Raw genomic sequence first — 19511 nt, forward strand, 5'->3', positions numbered from 1 at the left:
CGGTACTGTTAACAAACTGATCAACAGACACAAATGATTATTTGCAGTAGTGATTCCCATCAGTTTTTGTTACTTTGAAATGAATTTCAGTCGTTACATTGATTGTTTCCGATTGATTGCCTCCGCCAAGGAGGTTATGTTTTTGGTTTGTTTGTTTGTTTGTTGTCAGCAGTATTACAGGAAAACTACTGGCCTTATTTTCATGAAAGTTTCTGGAAGGGTTTAGCAACGGCCAAGGAAGAAATCATTAAATCGGCGCAGATCCAAATCACAGGGCAGATGCACAAACTATTTTTTACTTTCGTTAACATTGTGAGATAGAGCATGGCAGAGTCTGCGTTCTCCCAGTGCCCGTCTAGTTACCCAGGTACTGATTACAATCATCAGTGTAAACCCGTTGGATTAAACAAAGCAAGTGACAAGATTTCATTGTCCTAGTTTGAAAGAAAATCTTTGGATAAATAACATAAAATGAATTATATCTGTGATGTAGGGGTGAGAATGATACAGCAGGTCTCACCCTAACGCTGATAATTGTAGATAATAATAGAGCAGTAAGCTTTCACTTTCCCATAGATCCCGAAACATATAAGTGAATAAATAAATAAATAAGAAGATATACAAAGCACAACCCAAACACATAACACAACAAGGAAAAAGAAACAATCAACTTAATAACACAACAAATCCGTCAAAATAAGTGGTCACGTCAACTGTTTGGAACACACTGGTGAGCTCAGCAACTTAACAAGCCCTGGATGTCTGCAGAAGACACTGGTGGTGGATGATCGCAGGATTGGACAGCGCTTCACAGTCACAGTTTCTTCACAGGTGCAATGTGTAATACCACGCCACCTGCTCCAAAGAAATAGGGGCTGCCGACCGAGAAATGGCTTTCTATAATGGTGATATAACAAAAACTAAAAAATGTTGTATTTGAAAGACATTTGATGGTAATATGTACCCTTTTTATTTGTATATGTAAAGTTCTATGATTCTGTGATTATCCTAGAGCTCACTACAGGTCATTTTATACAGCGAGGTCAAGTTTCAAAATATGGTCTCACTACAATGAAATGGTTGCTGAAGTTGGGCATTTTGAATCCACAAGAGTCTCAGCTTTCCAGTCATACACAATGTATGTAATTCCAAGACTGTTTAGGGTGCCCTAAATAACACATTTATATTGCATGCAAAAAACTGCATGTTTTTTGCCCCAAACGGTATGTGATTAGCATAACGAATGTGGACGTGTATGTAAAGGTGAGACTCGTGGGTATCCATAGAACCCATTGTCATTCGGATACCTTGAGGTGAAAGGTCAAGGGACCCCTGTGAATATGGCCATGCTAGTTTCTCTTCGCCAAAATTTAGCATAACTTTGTAGCATGACATGGTTCAAATCAAATCAAATCAAATTTATTTGTATAGCCCAATATCACAAATGTCGTGTGTACAGGATAAACAACATAGTACAAATACAACATTTGACAGAAATTATGTTGTGTTGGAAAAAAAAATAGAAAGTTTGGATGAATCCAGGAAAATGTCAATAAGGCTTCCCGGTGTCCAGCAGGACCAGGGCAGCAGGCGCTGTCACGATTCATGATCCTGACGTAAACTTTATCAGTGGCAACCTGCCACATGAGAGACAGACACTCCGGGGATGATACCCCGGATGGTGAGTTAGTAACATACATTTACATAAATACATACAGATAGAGAGGGAGAAGAAGAGATGGAGGGAAGGAGAGAGGAAGAGAAGGAAGAGAGCAGGGAGGTGTCCCCCGGCAGTCTAAGCCTATAGCAGCATAACTAGGGGCTGATCCAGGGCAAACCTGAGCCAGCCCTAACTATAAGCTTTATCAAAAAGGAAAGTTTTTAGCCTACTCTTAAATGTGGAGAGTGTGTCTGCCTCCCGAACACAAATTGGAAGCTGGTTCCACTGTAGAGGAGCTTGATAGCTGAAGGCTCTGGCTCCCATTGTACTCTTAGAGACTCTAGGAACCACAAGTAACCCTGCAGTCTGGGAGCGTAATGCTCTAGTTGGTTTATAAGGTACTATGAGATCTTTAAGATATGCTGGAGCCTGACCATTAATTGATTTGTAAGTCAGGAGAAAGATTTTGAATTCTATTCTGTATTTTACCGGGAGACAGTGCAGAGCAGCTAATACAGGAGTAATATGATCCCGTTTCCTTGTTCTTGTCAATACACGTGCCGCTGCATTTTGGATCAACTGAAGAGTCTTAAGCGACTTTTTGGGACAACCTGATAACAATGAGTTGCAGTAATCCAGCCTTGAAGTAACACATGCATGGACTAGTTTTTCCTGCATCATTTTGAGACAGGATGTGTCTTATTTGTGCAATGTTAGTGCAGTGCAATTGATTGGTTTCATCTGGTTTAATTGATAGATATAATTGGGTATCATCCGCATAACAATGAAAGTTTATAGAGTGGTTCCTTATAATATTGCCCAAAGGAAGAATATATAAGGTGAATAGAATCGGTCCAAGTACAGAACCCTGCGGGACTCCAAGACTGACTTTGGCTGTCATGGAGGATTTATCGTTAACAAGTACAAATTGAGATCGCTCAGATAAATAGGACTTGAACCAGCTTAGTGTGGTTCCTTTTATGCCAACATAATGTTCCCGTCTCTGTAGTAGAATGTCATGATCAACAGTGTCGAAAGCAGCACTGAGGTCTAACAAGACAAGAACAGAGACAAGTCCTTTGTCTGATGCCAATAGAAGGTCATTGGTAACTTTCACCAGTGCCGTCTCTGTGCTATGATGAACTCTAAATCCAGATTGAAAAACCTCAAATAAACTATTATTATGTAAAAAGTCACACAACTGTTTTGCGACTGCTTTCTCAAGGATTTTAGCGAGAAAGGGTAGGTTAGATATTGATAACAGTATCTTCCCTCTAGCTTCAAAACTGAGCCCGTCCCCGCCTCTTAAAGACAGTAAAGTTGTCTGTGGCTGCCGGCAATCCCGCAGGTCTCAGAGGGTTCATTCTCAGAGTTTATTCGTCCAGTCATGACCTCCCAAAATTGAAGACCCTTTTTTTTGTAAATAATAATATAATAATAAGGCATATTTTTTTTTTCTACTTTTCAACAATTTAAATAGTAAAAAGCGAAGTGAAATGGTTATTGAGTTATTCAGGATGATGACACACATTTTCCAATATCATGGTCAAATTTCACATTCATTTAATTGTGCAGTAAAAATATGAAAATAGAAAAAAACATAGATATGAATATCTGTAACAGGCCTACTAGAAAATATATTAGAAAGTTGTTTTTCTCATCAAATAAACTTTAAATCCTATATTTCGAGTCTGTGACTGGGATTTATACATACATACTACCTTATCTACTATCTTTGTGTGAGTTTTGTTTGGTTTGTCTATCTATCTAATTTGTGTAACTGTAAAACTTTTGGTATTTTTTCAATTTTATAAATATAACCTGCTATATTTTATGATACATCTTTGGTGTATGCCTGCCTATTGTTTCTCCGTTTGACAATATACATGTTTTAAATCCCTGCTTGCTTAGTTGGCACAAATGTCTAGCTGTTTTCAATTTTTCAACTGTATGATTTTTAAAGTTGAAGTTGACCTCAGTAAAATCTTGACATTATGTGTTATTGAGAAGTCATTGTTGCCAAGAGGTTCACGAACCTTTACGGGCACGTGCATTCTTCTGAACACGAGGGGCGGAGACATACTGGAAAACAACAGTGAGGGAGGGACGAGACAGGAAACCTCCTATTTGTCATAAGTGTTTAACAGATAACTTATCTGCCAAATCAACAAACAGTATGTCTTTACTGAGAATTTAAGCAGATCCTTAAACTGTCACCGGCAGGAAACAGAAAAGCGTGGGTCCATCAGTATGCTTTGAGATCGTGGAAGTGTGGCGCAGCACCGCAACATTGTTGCGACATAAGTTTCCCTTGACGGGAAGTGGGTGGACCTACCCCAGAATCACTGGACTGGCACCGGACGGGACACATATGACTGCTAAAATTAGTGTTTTGGCGATTGTTAGGTTTTAGAAATAAATAAATATGATTTTGATCTAATAGAGATTACAGGGACCAACATTGAAGCCAGTTAGGTAAGTAATAATATCTTGCTTTTGATTGCGGAAACAATATGGCGTTAGCAGGGATGGCAATGAGCTCTCAATGCTAACCTGAATAATACATTCGCACCACTGTGACTACTAACGTTAACTTGTTTGCCACACGCTACCATCGTCGTGTTGTGTTCGCACAACTCGACGATACGTTAGCCACTATTAGCTAACACAGTAATGCATTCTTCTCTAGCGTTAGCCTAAGTATCTTCGCAAAATGAATTCCGAACAGATGAGATGAACAACCACCAAGTTTATCTCGGCGTTACGACATGGCTGGTTACTGAGACACATTTGTAAAGTTTATAAAGTTTATAGACATAACGGACGCTTCCTCTTCTCACATTCTGTTGTGTTCTGTCCCCCGTCAGTCATCGTCATGGTGTCTGCGAGAGAGCTGTTGCTGTTCGCCTGCCTGACCTCTGCTCTACCTGCCAGAGGTGGTCAGTACCTTTTCCATTTGAGCCCCTGACAGTATTTGAACGTGTAGTCGTTCAGTGCACATATGATTGCAAACTTTGCTTTCTGCATTTTAAATGTCCCATCTGCTGCTGCCCTGTGTGGTCACACCAGGCCCACCATTAACACTTTAACTATGATGTGCAGTAGATCTTTTCCACAGTCATGTTTATATGTGACAGCAGGAAAACACAGGTGGAACTACTAACATTAACCATTTAGATACTTCAATTCAAGGGCTCTGTTATTATACATCATTTTTTTCCTGCTATGGCACATTAGCATGTCTGCCTTGAAAATTGTATTTGCCATGTTTGCTTTTTCAAGTAACCTTGTGGAGTAAATAAAAAATAGTTTTCATGCAATCTTTCTCACCAACGCATTTTGCATTTATAGCGTTTTCAGAAGATGTCAACCATTTGGTGATAGCCCCACAGTCTCCTGTGCTAGAGATTGGGACTAACTTCACAGCTACATGCATGATCCTCAACACAGAGGAAGTTACAGCAGATGACCTCTACTGGAATCTGTCTAAGACTACTGTATCCAAAGAACAGTACACCCAGATCAACGGGTCAGCTCTCAGTGTCACTATCCCCATCACCAGTGAAAAAGCTGAATGGTTATTTTGCCTCTGCAAGAAAAAGTCACTCTATTTTGTCCTAAACGAAGGCAAATTTATTCACGGGATCTACCTCACGAAAGGCTGTAAGTTTTTATCGTCAGCACTTACAAACCTATTGCTGTTTTCTAGCCACCTGTATTTCATGCTTGTAGTAATATTTTCTATTAGTTATGATCACATTTAACGATGGACAGTTTTCAGAACTGTAAATTAGGACACATATTTTAGTTATTACCTAGCAGACTTACATTCTGTTTTGAATTTGTCCTATTGTAGTTGTGGACACACCCAGGTTTACTGTGATGTTCTAGTTTTATTTTGACTTTCTGTGGCTAGGGAATAATGTAGGCTGAATTTAAGCTTTAAACACCTGAAAAAATAAAGGAGAAACATATGTGATTAAAACCATATTCCACCTTCACTCTTATCTTTGAGTTGTCTCTCAAATATTAAATAACTATGTGAAAAAAGGGCACACAGGCAGTTTTGTATAAAACAAATTAAGTTAATAAGATGTCTGTGTGCTGTTTGTCTCAATGTCAGATCGTCCAGAGAAGCCTGAGAATGTTTCCTGTGTGGCAGTTCAGCAGCAAAAGTACATATCTGCAATCTTCAGATGTGAGTGGGTACCAGTGGGACGTCAAACCACAGATGTCCCTACAAGATACACACTGAATGTTGGAGTCCTCACGTGAGTTTAATTCTCTTTATTGACATGACATTTTATATATATATATATATATATATATATATATATATATATATATATATATATATATATATATATATATATATATATATATATATATATATATATATATATATATATATATATATATATTTTAACTTAAAATATATTTTTATATTTTTTATATTTTATATAAAAAGAAAGAACGTTGCTCTAAATGGTATTACATTTTGTGTCAACAGCAGTCGGACCTATAATGTGTCCACAAATGAAAACAGTGCCCAAGTGGAGTTTCTGGACAGCTTCCCCTATTTCATGACGCTGGAAATCTGGGTGGAGGCACAAAATAAACTGGGAACAGTACAGTCTGAGCGTCTGAAAGAAGATGCCGGCTGGTTTGGTAAGTTTAATTATGTAGTATTTTATGAGTACGGTTTTGCACAGTGCTGTCATCTTTATGTCCACTTGTTCTGACTTAGTCTGGTCTAAACTCCCCTTCATTACAATGAAATGGCACTATTGATGATTGATTCTTGACAGCTTGTTGTGTCTTTTGTTGCAGTAAAAACAAACCCTCCATCAGCCATCAGAGTCATTTCAGAGAAGGATTTCCCCACCTCCCTTCTGATAAACTGGACTCGCCCTATTCATAAAGAATATGTGAGATTAACATATCAAATAAGATTCCGCCCAAATGGATCTCAAAGTTGGATTTATGTAAGTATGTTGGTCTCATTATACTCACAGTAACTTCTCATAGTGTGTATTTTCATTATAGTAAGAAAAGCAAAGGTGGAACTAATGATATTAAGTTTCTATTTCAGTGTCCCAGTTTTTGCAGCACGACCCAGGCATAATGTTTTTATATTTATCTATAAAAGTCTCCAAAGTCTGCCGACTTTGAGAATGGTGGCTGTAGAAAATGTCTGCCATGTTATATTATTGTATAGCTTTTTCGATTAACACTTTTCATCAAGACAAGTTTTTATGAACAAACACTTGAACAGCAGTTGTATTAAAAATCTTGAATCCATTGATTGACTGACTGATAAACAGTTTGATTTCTAAAAAAATTAGATTCACAGAAATGTTTGTTTTGTTAAATATAGCTGTATAATTGGGACACTGAATATTTAAAATTATAATCCATAAGAAGCCTTTAGTGGTTTCAAAAGGTGTTATTTACAACTTACTCTGGGACCTGTATTATTACCATCAACCAGGATTGGAATCTCCAGGAGAATATCTTTAATGTCAGCGTTTATCCCTGGATTATCTTTATTTCTTTGACCTTTAGCCATGTACATATGTTTTGTGTTACTTTGTGCGTGTGGATGCCTGGTGAACCGACAAGTCTGCTGTTTATTGTTTTCTAATTGTAAGTTGCCAAAATCAATTTAAAAAATGTGTTTAATGTCCTTTTAGGTACCTCGTGTGGACACTGCCATGGACATACAAAGCTTCAGACTCCAGAACCTTCAGCCAGACACAGTATATATCACTCAGGTACGCTGCAAAAATTCTAAAGAGGGCTACGGATACTGGAGCGACTGGAGCCACATCGCTACCAAGAGAACATCGGAGGGCCGTGAGTTAAGACTACTTTCACTAAGTATTTGAGCATCAAAAACAACATGGTGCTCAAAGACAATTGAAGGATTTCAGATGGATTTGTAGTGTAAATGAGGTTATACCTGTAGTTGTAGATTTGTAAGATATGGTATAAACTAAAAGATTTGCTTTCCCTTTTTTTGTCTTTGGCCTAGGACCAACAAGTAAACCGGATTTATGGAGAACCGTTGCTGAGGTTGACGGCAAAAATGAACGACGTGTGCAGATTATTTGTAAGGTAAATTCCCACATCACATTCAATTTAACACAAACCAACTGTTACAATTTATGATACTAATATTACACCTAATGATACTATTACTACTCCTGATGATGCTAATATTACTCTTAATGAAGCTAATATTACTCTAAATGATGCTAATATTACTCTTAATGATGCTAATATTACTCCTGATGATGCTAATATTTCTCTTAATGATGCTAATATTACTCCTAATGATGCTAATATTACTCCTAATGATGCTAATATTACTCCTAATGATGCTAATATTACTCCTAATGATGCTAATATTACTCCTGATGATGCTAATATTCTCTTAATGATGCTAATATTACTCCTGATGATGCTAATATTACTCTAAATGATGCTAATATTACTCTAAATGATGCTAATATTACTCCTAATGATGCTAATATTACTCCTAATGATGCTAATATTAATCTTAATGATGCTAATATTACTCTAAATGATGCTAATATTACTCTTAATGATGCTAATATTACTCTAAATGATGCTAATATTACTCTAAATGATGCTAATATTACTCTTAATGATGCTAATATTACTCTAAATGATGCATGGAACTTTGAGATTTCAAGAAAATGGAATAAAATTAAATATTCTTTAATACAATATTCTTTGATGAAGATCAGTTTCAAACATGTCATGTCCAATCACACAATGCTCAAGCAGACTCCACTCGGGTTTGATCACAGGTTCACTCGGCCACAGTAGTGGCCTATGTTGTCTTGTCCAGAGTGATATCCATTCTATGCTGCAGTCTACATATGGATAATACATAAAAGCTTTGAAAAGACCACACAAAGTTTGGGTTTTGTGAAAAAACGCTGTGAAAGACCTCACCGTGGATTTATCATGTTGCACCACTACTACTGTGGGTCCGATGCCCACTCAAAAAGTTTGAGAAGTAACTCTAATGTGTATATTGACAGCTGCCGACATTACAATGTCTTGTTTTCTGTTCTTACACATGTTAAATACAACTTTGGAGTTGTGGGAAGGTGTATTTTCTCACCTTTGATGAAAATAGCCTGCCTCATTCGCTGTACTGGGGACACAGAAATAATATTGATATTGATTTCCTTAGCTCAGGTTAAGACTCCGAGTAAGATAGGAAACAAAACGGTTATCTTCAAAACAGGGTTGGGATAATCGGTCATTTTTATCTTTATTATTAAATAATTTCCCTGACGAGTCTAAAACTAACAATATATTTATACTAATGAATTTATACAATAAAGTTTTAGAGGTTAGTTTCAGCTTGACATACTTGCAGAGCGATGTGAACACAGGAAGTGAGCACGACTAACATGGAGTTACTGTCAGGGAAAAAGAGCTGTTTCAGCATAAACTCCACTCACTGTGTTGAGTGAATGTGTTTTTAATTTGCAGGACAATGAAGTTCTGTTAAGGAAAGAGCAGATTCAGAGGGCCAGCCTAATCCTTTGAATGAGTTTTTGTCATCATTAAAAGGGCTGAATACACAGCACACAATGACATACATTTAATAGTAACCAAAATAATGTTAAAAGTTATCCGAATGGTTTCTCTAAGATATTTGCATCCTAGCTTCTTAAGGAAACAGTTTTTGTATTTCAGTCGGTTGTTTTTCTGAGTTGTCGCTGGAAGGTAACATAAGGGTGTGACTTTTTTCCTGGCAGGATCCTGTGTTCACCAATGGAAGGATACTAAGATTCAACATAAAGATTCAAGACCAAAAGGATAAAGTTGAGAATGGAGGTTTGGGGTGGGAGAGTGTCAACAGGTCAGAAAGCAGCTCTGGCCAGCGGGAGATCACTGTCCTTAAACACATTGGCCTGGCTGACCAAAAACGTGTTAAAGTGTCCGTAACCGCTATCAATTCGGCGGGGAAATCTGATGAGGCATCGCTAGTCATCTCCGAAAAAGCACATGGTATGTTTCCACATTGACTCTTGAGTTAAAAGCACACCTGCAATTTTAATCTGTATTGCTGCATGTATTATCTAACATCCCAGCTGCTGTAAGAAATTCTTCTAGTGATATCACATCTTTTTTTGTGGAGTTGTCAGTAGAAAGGGATACAGTTAATTGTTGAGATGTAATGTCAATATCTGGAAGCCACAGTCCCGGCAGGATAAACTATCTACACGTATCCTGGTGAGGAGTGTAGCAGGAGAAATCATATTAACAAACTAGACAAAAACTGACCCTTATCCAGGTCAGTACACAATATGCATTTACCTTTAAAACTGGGCTATGTAGTCCAATCATTCATTTCAAGTAGACAGTACAGAGAAAACAGGAAATGAGGGGAGAGGGAGAGAGATGGGGAAACACAATTATCTTTTGCTCATATTTCGTCAGTCCATGTCACTTCTGACCCCACTGATGGCAAGTGTATTTGTGTGTGTTACAGAGCCCCCCCCAGTTAAAGAGCTGAAGGTGTGGTCCAATGGGGGCCAGCTGTGGCTGGAATGGAGCCCCCCCAACAGTACATCTGTGTCAGAGTACGTGGTGGAGTGGGTCAGTGGTGATCACGTAGACTGGCAGAGGGAACACAGAAACACCAGCCTCACTTTCATTAAAGGTAATCTCTTTCCTCTAAACACAAGTCACTGAGTGGAGTTTGTGATGTGAGTTCAACATGCCATCACAGTAATATTTCACACAAGATGTCTCCTCATTAATAATGAACCACCCACCCTCTGTAGTAGTTTAAAGAGGCTGTAATCATTGTGTAGTTTGATCAGACATGGAGAGCAGACTGTGAGCTGTCAGCTGGGATGTAAACAGATGCAAAACATTCCAATAATAAGTTGTTCTCAATATTCTTGGTCCATCCGTACTCCCAATGTATTCCAAACACTCACCAATACCCTCCGCTTCTGTATCAGTCCTCATGAATACAACAGGACATGCTGAGTAGCAGTTTGTTGTGAGTGGACTTTATCACACTCTTAGTGAGAAAACAGGAAGGAAAGGATGTATTCACTGCCTTGACTCAAACGTTTATAGAGGAGCAATGTTGTGTTACAAGTCAAGAAAACCAGAATAAGCAATAAGCCACACAATGCCAGGTGCTGGGTGACTCTAAACAGTCTCCACATGACTCTACACAGTCAAGAGGACTTGTACAGTAGCTACATAAACTCATGCAGCTATAGCAAATACAGCAGTGATGCAGGCTACTACACACATTGTACTCCTGTAATATCTGAAATGGCCGTTACATTGTAGTATTTACACCACCTGCTGTTTGAAGCACTTGTGGACGAGAGTGAAAGACGAGCATGAAGCCTCCTGAGGCTCATGGTGTGTGTGGTAGACCTGGCTGATATAGTTTGGGCTGTGAGTGTTTTTCACTGCAGTGATGGTAAGGAGCACCCTAGTGGTAATGCGGTAAACTGCAGCTTAGAGTACCGCACCAGTGTGTATGCAAGGTGTAGCTCCTTAGCTACAAATCGTGGAAATGTATACATATAGATTTTTTCCTGCTATTCCAGTCGGTCTTTGGTTTCCACTCACTCTATAAAGTTTGAAAACAGTGATCCATCAGTCAGAAACAAGTCTGCATTCATCTTCATGTTATTTATAGTGTTAGTGCAGATTGATAAGAAAAGTCTGCAAATCCAAACTGACAGCATCTGTTCTCAATGAAAGAGCAAACTTCTGACAGGCCCCTTACAGGGTGTGTCGTACTCCAACACTGGTACTCTGCTTCACTCTACAGTCTTTACCCTAAACTAACATTAACTCTTTCAATGTCAAATAGGCAACCTTGAGAAGTTTGTTTGCTACAATGTATCAGTGTATCCAATATACTCTGGATGGAGTGGAAAGCCAGCAAGCAAAGCAGCCTTTCTGGAGCAAGGCGGTAAGATGACACGCACATCATTTCAAGTAGTAAACCATTGTATTTAAAGTATTTAGAATTCATTAATTAGTTAAAACATTTGATTATAAAAATACCATGAGCCACTCAAACATTCTTTATTTAATATATTTCGCAGAATGATCAGCAGCTCTATCTAACATAAAGTCATAAAGTTTAACAACAGTCTGCATCCATTGTATAGTTTGTGCAACTTTATTATTAAAATCATTCAGAAGGCCTGACAACAATAACCTCTTCATTTACACTAAACTGTATACAATTATTATAAAACAGTAATGAGCCGCAATTAAAATGATTCATGATGGACTAAAAGATTATACTGTATGACAAATTCATCAGTCATATAGTCAGCCATTTTAATTTATCATTCAATCACTGTTTCACTCTTGAGCTTCTGCGACAGGTACATTTCCCCGTAGTGGGATCCATGAAGCTCTACCCTTATCTTAACCTATGATGTTGGGGTTGCAGCTCCATCTGAAGGCCCCGATGTTAAATTGAAGACAGGACGTAACGAGGTGGAGCTGGTGTGGAGTGAGATTCCCCGACGCAGCCGACGAGGCTTCATCACAAACTACACCATATTCTATACAAATGGAAGTCAAATTCTTAGTATGTACCTCTCGCATTGTGTCCTGAACAAGAATGGTTTTAACATACATAACCCCAACTGCCATTGTCTAGCTGCTGATTTCTGTTTTGCTCATTCTTAGAAATAACAGTGCCAGCAACCACCACTTCCTTCACTTTGAAGTCATTGTCAGGCAACACCAAGTATGACACTTGGATCAGGGCTTCAACCATCCGAGGCTCAGCCAACAGCATTAATCACTCCTTCACCACTCTGAAATATGGTGAGTGGAACCTTTTCACATAATGAACTGTCCTAAAGTCAATTTTTACTTTTCCATAGACATATTAGACTGTCAAACAATATAAAAAACACATGCACAAAGCCAGAGATCAGTTTGGACTCTGGCCTACTCATACTGCTTATTGATACTCATGGCCTGGTTCTGGTTGGCAAACAAATCTAAACATTTCAAAATAAATAATGTTAAAAAAGTCGATTTTACAACCATTTAAGGCCATTTCTTTGGCCTCCCCTAAAACATGATCAAGTTTTGATATTTTCTCAGACTACTGAATATTTTACCCATTGTTCCTTTAAATCAAGCAAGGTCTTTGTATACGCTGAGGAGATGATTAACACGTGTGATGAGGGGGACTTCTGTTCATGCTCCATTTATTTACATGCATATGGCAACTAACCAACAGCTGAACTGCTCTGATTGAAGTATATGACACGTCTGTATGTATTGTGTAACTCTCCTCTGTGTTTCCCTCAGCACCAGGAGAGATGGAGAGCATTGTGGTCGGAGTGAGCCTTAGCTTTCTGTTTGTTGTTCTAATGACCATGCTGCTCTGTGTCTACAAAAAAGATGTGTAAGTTACACTTAAACACTTGAACTGTTGCTCTTCGAGCAGGGCTGGAAGCTAACTATGAATGTTTTTGACGAGTAGAGCGATGGTATAACTATGTTTCCTGTTGTCACTTGAAGTATTCATGTGTTTTATTATGTTTGTTGTCCCTGTGTGTTCTAACCCTGGGACAATAAAGTTGAAGGTGAAGTAGAGCTGCAACGATTAGTAGATTAATTAATTAGACGGTTGACAGAAAAATAATCTGCAACTATTTTGATAATCTGTTAATTAAGTAATTCTTCATGCAAAAAAGTTTAAATATGGAGATCTGCTTTTCTCTGTTTTATAGCATATTAAAGTGGATATCTTTGGACATTTAAAGACATTACCTTGGACTCAAACTGGGACATTTCTCACTATTTTCTGACATTTTATTGACCAAATAATTATTGAAGAAAATATTCTGCAGATTAAAGGATAATGAAAATATGTGTTGGTTGCAGCCCCATGGTGGAGAGACGTAGGGTCCCCATGTGTACACTGCTTCTCGTCCTCTATGACAGCAGGCTTTTCAACACACTTGTGTGTGGCCATTCAGAGCAGCTGTAAACACTTGAGCCCTCAGATGAGGAACTTGTTCACTGCCAGTGTGACCGTTCACCGCTGTGGACAGTGATAAATATAGCACTGTACACTGTGAACCCCATTGCTCGGATACATTGTGAAAGTAAATGTTTTAAAAGTTATTTTAGTGGTATTATTAGCTTTGGATCCACTGTTTTCTAAACTGATTTATAACCCTCAGTGTTTCCTGTCTTACAGGATCAAGGACAATTTTTGGCCTCAGATTCCAAACCCTGGAGAGAGCACCATTGGAAACTGGTCTCCTGATTATCCTTTGAAAGTGAGGACTTCTTTTGAACTGACGCACATGAGGGTGACAACATGTGCAGAATTTAATGTGTTCTAACAGGTTTGCTTGCACAAAGCTCCAGCCTGCTTCACTGCAGCTGACCCAGTAACACAGGGACTGACCACAGCTTCACTCTCAACCACTCCGTACATCTGTTGCAGCGGTTAAAAGACTCTAAATTCACAAAGAGATTGCAGCTCCATGAACTGCGCATCCCTTGCAACCGATATCTGCCCCATCTCAAGATCCGATTTATAAAAGATATTGCATGTGATGATAATGATATTACAGCGCAAACACGACCATAAAGGTTTGCACTGAGGGCAATTTGCCCTTTATTTGGCGTGTGATTGCAATTATCCATGTGGCAAAGTATAAATGCGCTAATGAGGCTAATGCGTCGGTTATGAGGGTGACAGTCAGCGGTGCCAGAAGGGCTTTTCAGAGTACCACCATCCAAGGGAAAGGGAAGCTAGATTGTGGAAAATCATTTGTTTAGGCTATAGAATAACTTTCTTCTTGTTTTTTCTTCATGTATTTTCAAAGATGACATTTAAGGGAGCCTTATTTAATTTATTTATCACGACACAGCTGTCACTGCATCCTAAAATGAATGAGTGAGTGGACAGCCTTATAAATGTGCTTCAGTTCCCACCAACTCTGACACCACTAATCATTTCACTGTAACTGCGTGTGGCTGTTAGTGCTGATCTTTGCTGTTTTTTCCAATGAGGCTCATTTGCATGGAAATTACAATTTTGTGCCAAATGTCTGGATATTACCAAATTCAAATATGTGAAAATAGCTGAGTACTTGTACTGTAATGAGTACTTGTGTGTAGTCCTGCTGACTAACGGAGCACATCTCCTGTCGTCTTGAGATGGATCAGGAACAATCAAAAATAAATGTCAAGTTCAGGCTTGTTATTTTTATGCTAAGACTGTATTAGTGGACACGTTTCCTTATTCTCACCACAGCATCACTGCTCTTCCTGTTAGTACAAACCGACCTTAGGTTCCATCTGTCAGTTTCCAGTCTTTGTTTTTAGTCTGATTATAATTAGACTTTTCTCTTCAACTTGTCCTCCTCTACAGGCAGAGACACCAAAGGAGAACTGTCTGTCTGGCATCAGTGTGCTTGATGTGGATGTTTGTGATGGAAAATGTGTGTTTGAGGAGGACAAGGCCAGCCTGCCTCTGAAAAAGGACAAGTATCTGTCTGAGGAGCACAGCAGTGGCATCGGTGGCTCCTCCTGCATGTCGTCACCTCGCCAGAGTGTGTCCGACAGCGACGAGGGCGGCGACATGGCTGAGACCACAGCCAGTACCGTGCAGTACTCCTCGGTGGTGGCCTCCAATGGTTACAAGGGTCAGACCCCCAACTCCCAACCTCAGCAGGCTATTTTTTCACGGTCTGAGTCCACGCAGCCCCTGCTAGACTCTGAGGAGAACCCAGACATGATGCTGCAGGAGGTCAGCAGACAGTCCCAGCGTTTCACACACACTGCAGGGAACCAAGACAGCAGCAACCCTGCTGACATCGACCAGCTAGAGATGGAGCAGCAGGAGGGGGTGGAGCCTCTGGACTTCTGTCCCCTGGAAGAGGACTCTGAGCAGACAACACCTCCAGACAACCAGTCAGAAGGAGCAGGCTCTAACTACATGACTCAGCTGGGGGGCTACAGGCCACAGTAAGAACACAGACACACCCAGATGTGTCACCTATGTGAAAGGTTCTGTGGCTTTTGTTAAAGTGGAAGTTCAGGACATTTGTCTCCCCCCTCTGGCAGTGAGAGTAATTACACAACACAAACACTTTTGACAGTATGAAGTACTGCAGGTGAGCTCACCCCCCACCTCACCCTTTTCCGTTGATTGCTTTCTTTTTCTTTTCTTTTTTTACTATAATTCGTCCAGTTACACCAAGTTCTGTTGTCTGGATTATCCACTCCAGAAACTTTGTAAAAAGCATCACCGGTGTGCCAGTGTGAGAGAGCAGCCAGACGCCACACCTCCCGTATACTCTGAGCTTTCCCTGGCAGCCCTTGGCTTCATCAGCATTGTGTGAACATCGTGTGAGCGTTTGACAAAGGCTTGACTGTAACGGACCGTCATTTATATGTTAAGTCCGGCTTTAATGTCAAATGTTCATTTCAACTCTTTAAGGCAGTGAAGAACACTGTACCAATATGTATTTTTTTACTTAACCAAGTATAAATATTTCACGATACACTCTGCAATGTGAATTAGAGCTTGTAGCTTTTTGCACCGCCACATGTTTAAAGTAAAATAATTCCCCAAACATACTCGACACATGTATGTTCAATAAATGTCACTTGTTGCATTTCAAAATATCTGCTGCAATGTGGCACAAGTGTGAGCCACAGTTTCAGGAGTGACTTGTGCCACAGCAGGTGCTTGTTTCTGTTTGAGCAGGCTGTAGCGCCCCCTTGTGGAGGGTTTTACCTCTGCACGGATGTTACAATTCGTTACCTGGGCATTTCACGTACCTAGAGTATGTTTTCAGTTTGAGTATATTAACTGCATATGAATGTAATCAAGTTCACACGAACATGCACATGATGCCAGTGCATGTTCAATAAAAACGTTAACTTTAACTGCCTTTGGAAAAAGGGAAATGTAAAATCTAATGCATATCTGAGTGATGTACAGTTTTTAGCTCACATGACATCATTTAGTTAAAGGATTCCTGTTCTGCGTAGTTTGTGTATGTTAGGTCTTTTAATGTGTACTTCATTACAACAGTGGTCCTACATTACCCAGTGTTCACCCCTCTCACCACCGTCTGTTGGAGCAAGCATTACCTCCTCCTTTCTTCTCCTCTTCCAATGTTCAAACATATTGAATGTGCTGTCATCATCAACACTGAGGAGGACTGTATTTCATGTTCTACTAACATCAGCTTGATGCATACAGCTTTGAGTAATTATTGGGAAGTGACGATGTGATCGACCCCTCTGTGACCTGGTCTCAGCCACTCGGCTCTGGACACAAGTCACAGAAAATACAACTGAAGGCAAAGATGAGCCTGCCATGGGATAAAGTAAGTGTCATGCTTCAGTATATGAAATGCAAGGAAAAGTGCAGATTTCAGTCTTATTACCTTTTCAAAGTACTATTTCAATGTGTCAAGCATTTCACCATGCCGACAAAGGTCAAGGGTTTCTCTGTAAATGATCAATATAAAATATGAAACCTGTTTTAACTAATGTGTTGCTCTCATTATTGTTTGGACTATACTTGTCTCACAAAGGATATGGAAGCCTTTTTCCACCAGGGGAAGAATAGATGAAGATGTCAAACAAAAGAGGACTTACTGACTTAAGAGTTAAAGTTAAGAAGTTGACTATTGGTGTGGTATCTCATCACTAAGTATTAGTGTTTTTATTTTTTATCGTGCATAACATCTTTTGCTTTTTTCCTGGTGGCGTAAATGGTAAATACTGCTCCTCCAAGGAAGTGCCTTTGCTGGGTGTCGGGTTTGTTAATTTACTAGTTAGACTTGAGAGAATGGTAACTTGTCATTTTGAGCTGTGCAATTTATTACAGAATAAAAAAAAATTCCATTTGGCTGAATGTTTTTGTGACAAAGAAATGATATATATACACTGCACATTTAAGGCAGCATATTAATACCATAGTTTAGTAAAGATAATTTTGGTAGTGGTGGTTCTGTTGTTACTGCTGTGCGCTGTTTCTGTGGCGCTCAGCAGCAAATCAGCTTTTCTAAATGAATTGTTAATTAGCTGTGATAGTACAGCAGCCAACAGTACACCTTACATTTTCTTCTCATAGCTCTTAACTTGTTAGCATCGCTAAATAAAATTGAGAAATCGTGTGACTTCTGCTGGACAGCCACGACTGGTAGTCACAGGATGACGTCACATTAATTGCCTAAATGTGACCAAAGCAGAAAATAACAAACATGTCTCCTGGTGAAATACACTAATAACTTCACGTTTTATTTTTGTGATAAACCTGTTGTGGTTAATCTGTCACAGTGTAACACATGGACAATCAATTTACGGTCTGCAGGTCAAATCTGGGCCGCGATAGGGTGCCGGGTGATCCGCTGACCATTTTCTAATTAACAATAATAAATTGATTTACAATGAGAATTTGTTTTTGTACTTTGAATGTAAATAATAATGCCAGGGTGCATAATAATAATGCCAGGGTGCATAACAAAGCAGCAAAATAGAGCTTGTTTATTAAAGAAAAGTGCCACCTGGCCTTCTCTGTCATTTTGCAAAAGAAGCAGAAGTCAAGTACTGCTGGTGTAACAGTCCACCCCAGGGACAAACAGTCGCCACTACATCCGTCTGTTACTTCAGCACCACGGAGAGCGCCATGGATCTATAAATACTCATCACATTTAAATATGCGTCTTTATCAACCCTTTTGTGAAAACAAAAGTATTTTCCAGAGCAACGTTTGATTTGGCCCACCAGATGTTTCGAGTGAAAAGAAAAAGTGAAACTCCTTTTTATTTATTTTTTTATTATATGAATTGCTGTTAATGCTATTTTTGTTTTTGGAGGTAAAATGCTCTTAAATATGTAGGATCCCTAATTATGAATCTTTTCATAATCTGAGCACGGCAGGCAGAGTGAGTTTGGTGAAACTGAGGTAAGAAGAAAATGGAGATTCAGACACAGTGACACAGGGATGAAGGAATATCAAATAAGGGCACTGGGGCCCTGTACTATTCCTCCTGCTCTCCAGTAACCACAATCAGCCCCGGCGGCTTCTGCGCAGCTGGAATGCCACGCCCCGTGGAAGCTAACTTCACAAACCTCAGTCAGATATGGGATCAATGAGTCAGGCAGGCTATGCTAACATATTCAAGTCAACAACCCCTCTGCCTCTGCACTCTCTACCACCGGGGATGACAGGATAACAAGGGGGATGTATTTTGGTAATTTTTCTAACACTGCATCCTTGCCTACTGCAAATAAGGCTGTAGCTGCAGTACAGCCTGTGTTCGGCTATTCATTGGATTGCTGTGTTGAATTGTTTTAGTGTAACGTTACAACCTGTTTAAGCAGCTCTGCAGTGTTTTCAGCAGCTTCTCAACACAGTTGAGCTCCATCGTACAGTAAGGCTGAGGTATTCTTTCATCTTTATTTTTATACTTAACTCTATTTAGCTCATTGAGAGTGTAATGATTAATACATCTATATAGTCATGTAATGTGACTGTCATGTCAGGCTGCTGATTAGAACTAACAGTGGAGTTTATTTGACTGTGGAAATTATTTCATGACTTTGTAGAAACTGTAGCTTATGTGCAACAAAAGGATCTAGGCTCAGCAGCCTGGAACTATGCCCATTTCAAAATTCATACCTGTTATTTCAATGGTCTAAGACAATCCAAAACATATTAGAAAACATGAACCACTCTCTCCTAAATCCAAAAACTAAAGCGCTAAAACTCTAATTTGTGACGTCATCAGATACATTGTGAATCTGCTCC

General features: G+C 39.3%; 1 protein-coding gene across 3 annotated transcripts; it reads left to right on the forward strand.

The window, feature by feature from the left end:
- Window positions 1–3803: 3803 nt before the first annotated feature.
- Window positions 3804–17241, forward strand: il6st (interleukin 6 cytokine family signal transduce). Of its 3 annotated transcripts, none has more exons than XM_029444507.1 (16): window positions 3804–4135; window positions 4528–4599; window positions 5012–5323; window positions 5784–5931; window positions 6171–6328; window positions 6491–6645; window positions 7354–7516; window positions 7695–7777; window positions 9463–9715; window positions 10200–10370; window positions 11556–11657; window positions 12150–12290; window positions 12392–12532; window positions 13028–13124; window positions 13926–14007; window positions 15111–17241. In XM_029444507.1, exons 2-16 carry the CDS (start codon window positions 4536–4538, stop codon window positions 15708–15710), a joined length of 2670 nt encoding a protein of 889 aa, XP_029300367.1. In that variant the 5' UTR covers window positions 3804–4135; window positions 4528–4535; the 3' UTR covers window positions 15711–17241. The 3 variants fall into 3 exon arrangements, with proteins under 3 accessions (XP_029300367.1, XP_029300368.1, XP_029300369.1); XM_029444508.1 differs by having other exon boundaries at window positions 6174–6328; XM_029444509.1 differs by lacking the exon at window positions 5012–5323 and having other exon boundaries at window positions 3805–4135.
- Window positions 17242–19511: the final 2270 nt, after the last annotated feature.

Source organism: Cottoperca gobio, chromosome 12 (genome assembly GCF_900634415.1).
Source record: "Cottoperca gobio chromosome 12, fCotGob3.1, whole genome shotgun sequence".
Lineage (NCBI taxonomy): Eukaryota > Metazoa > Chordata > Actinopteri > Perciformes > Bovichtidae > Cottoperca > Cottoperca gobio.

Bases quoted from the DNA above. Each gene is read 5' to 3' on its own strand.
- il6st (XM_029444507.1), top strand. From the start codon at position 4,536: ATGGTGTCTGCGAGAGAGCTGTTGCTGTTCGCCTGCCTGACCTCTGCT. The intron at 6,329-6,490 runs GTAAGTTTAATT...CTTTTGTTGCAG, and splicing joins AGAAGATGCCGGCTGGTTTG to TAAAAACAAACCCTCCATCA. The intron at 9,716-10,199 runs GTATGTTTCCAC...TGTGTGTTACAG, and splicing joins CATCTCCGAAAAAGCACATG to AGCCCCCCCCAGTTAAAGAG.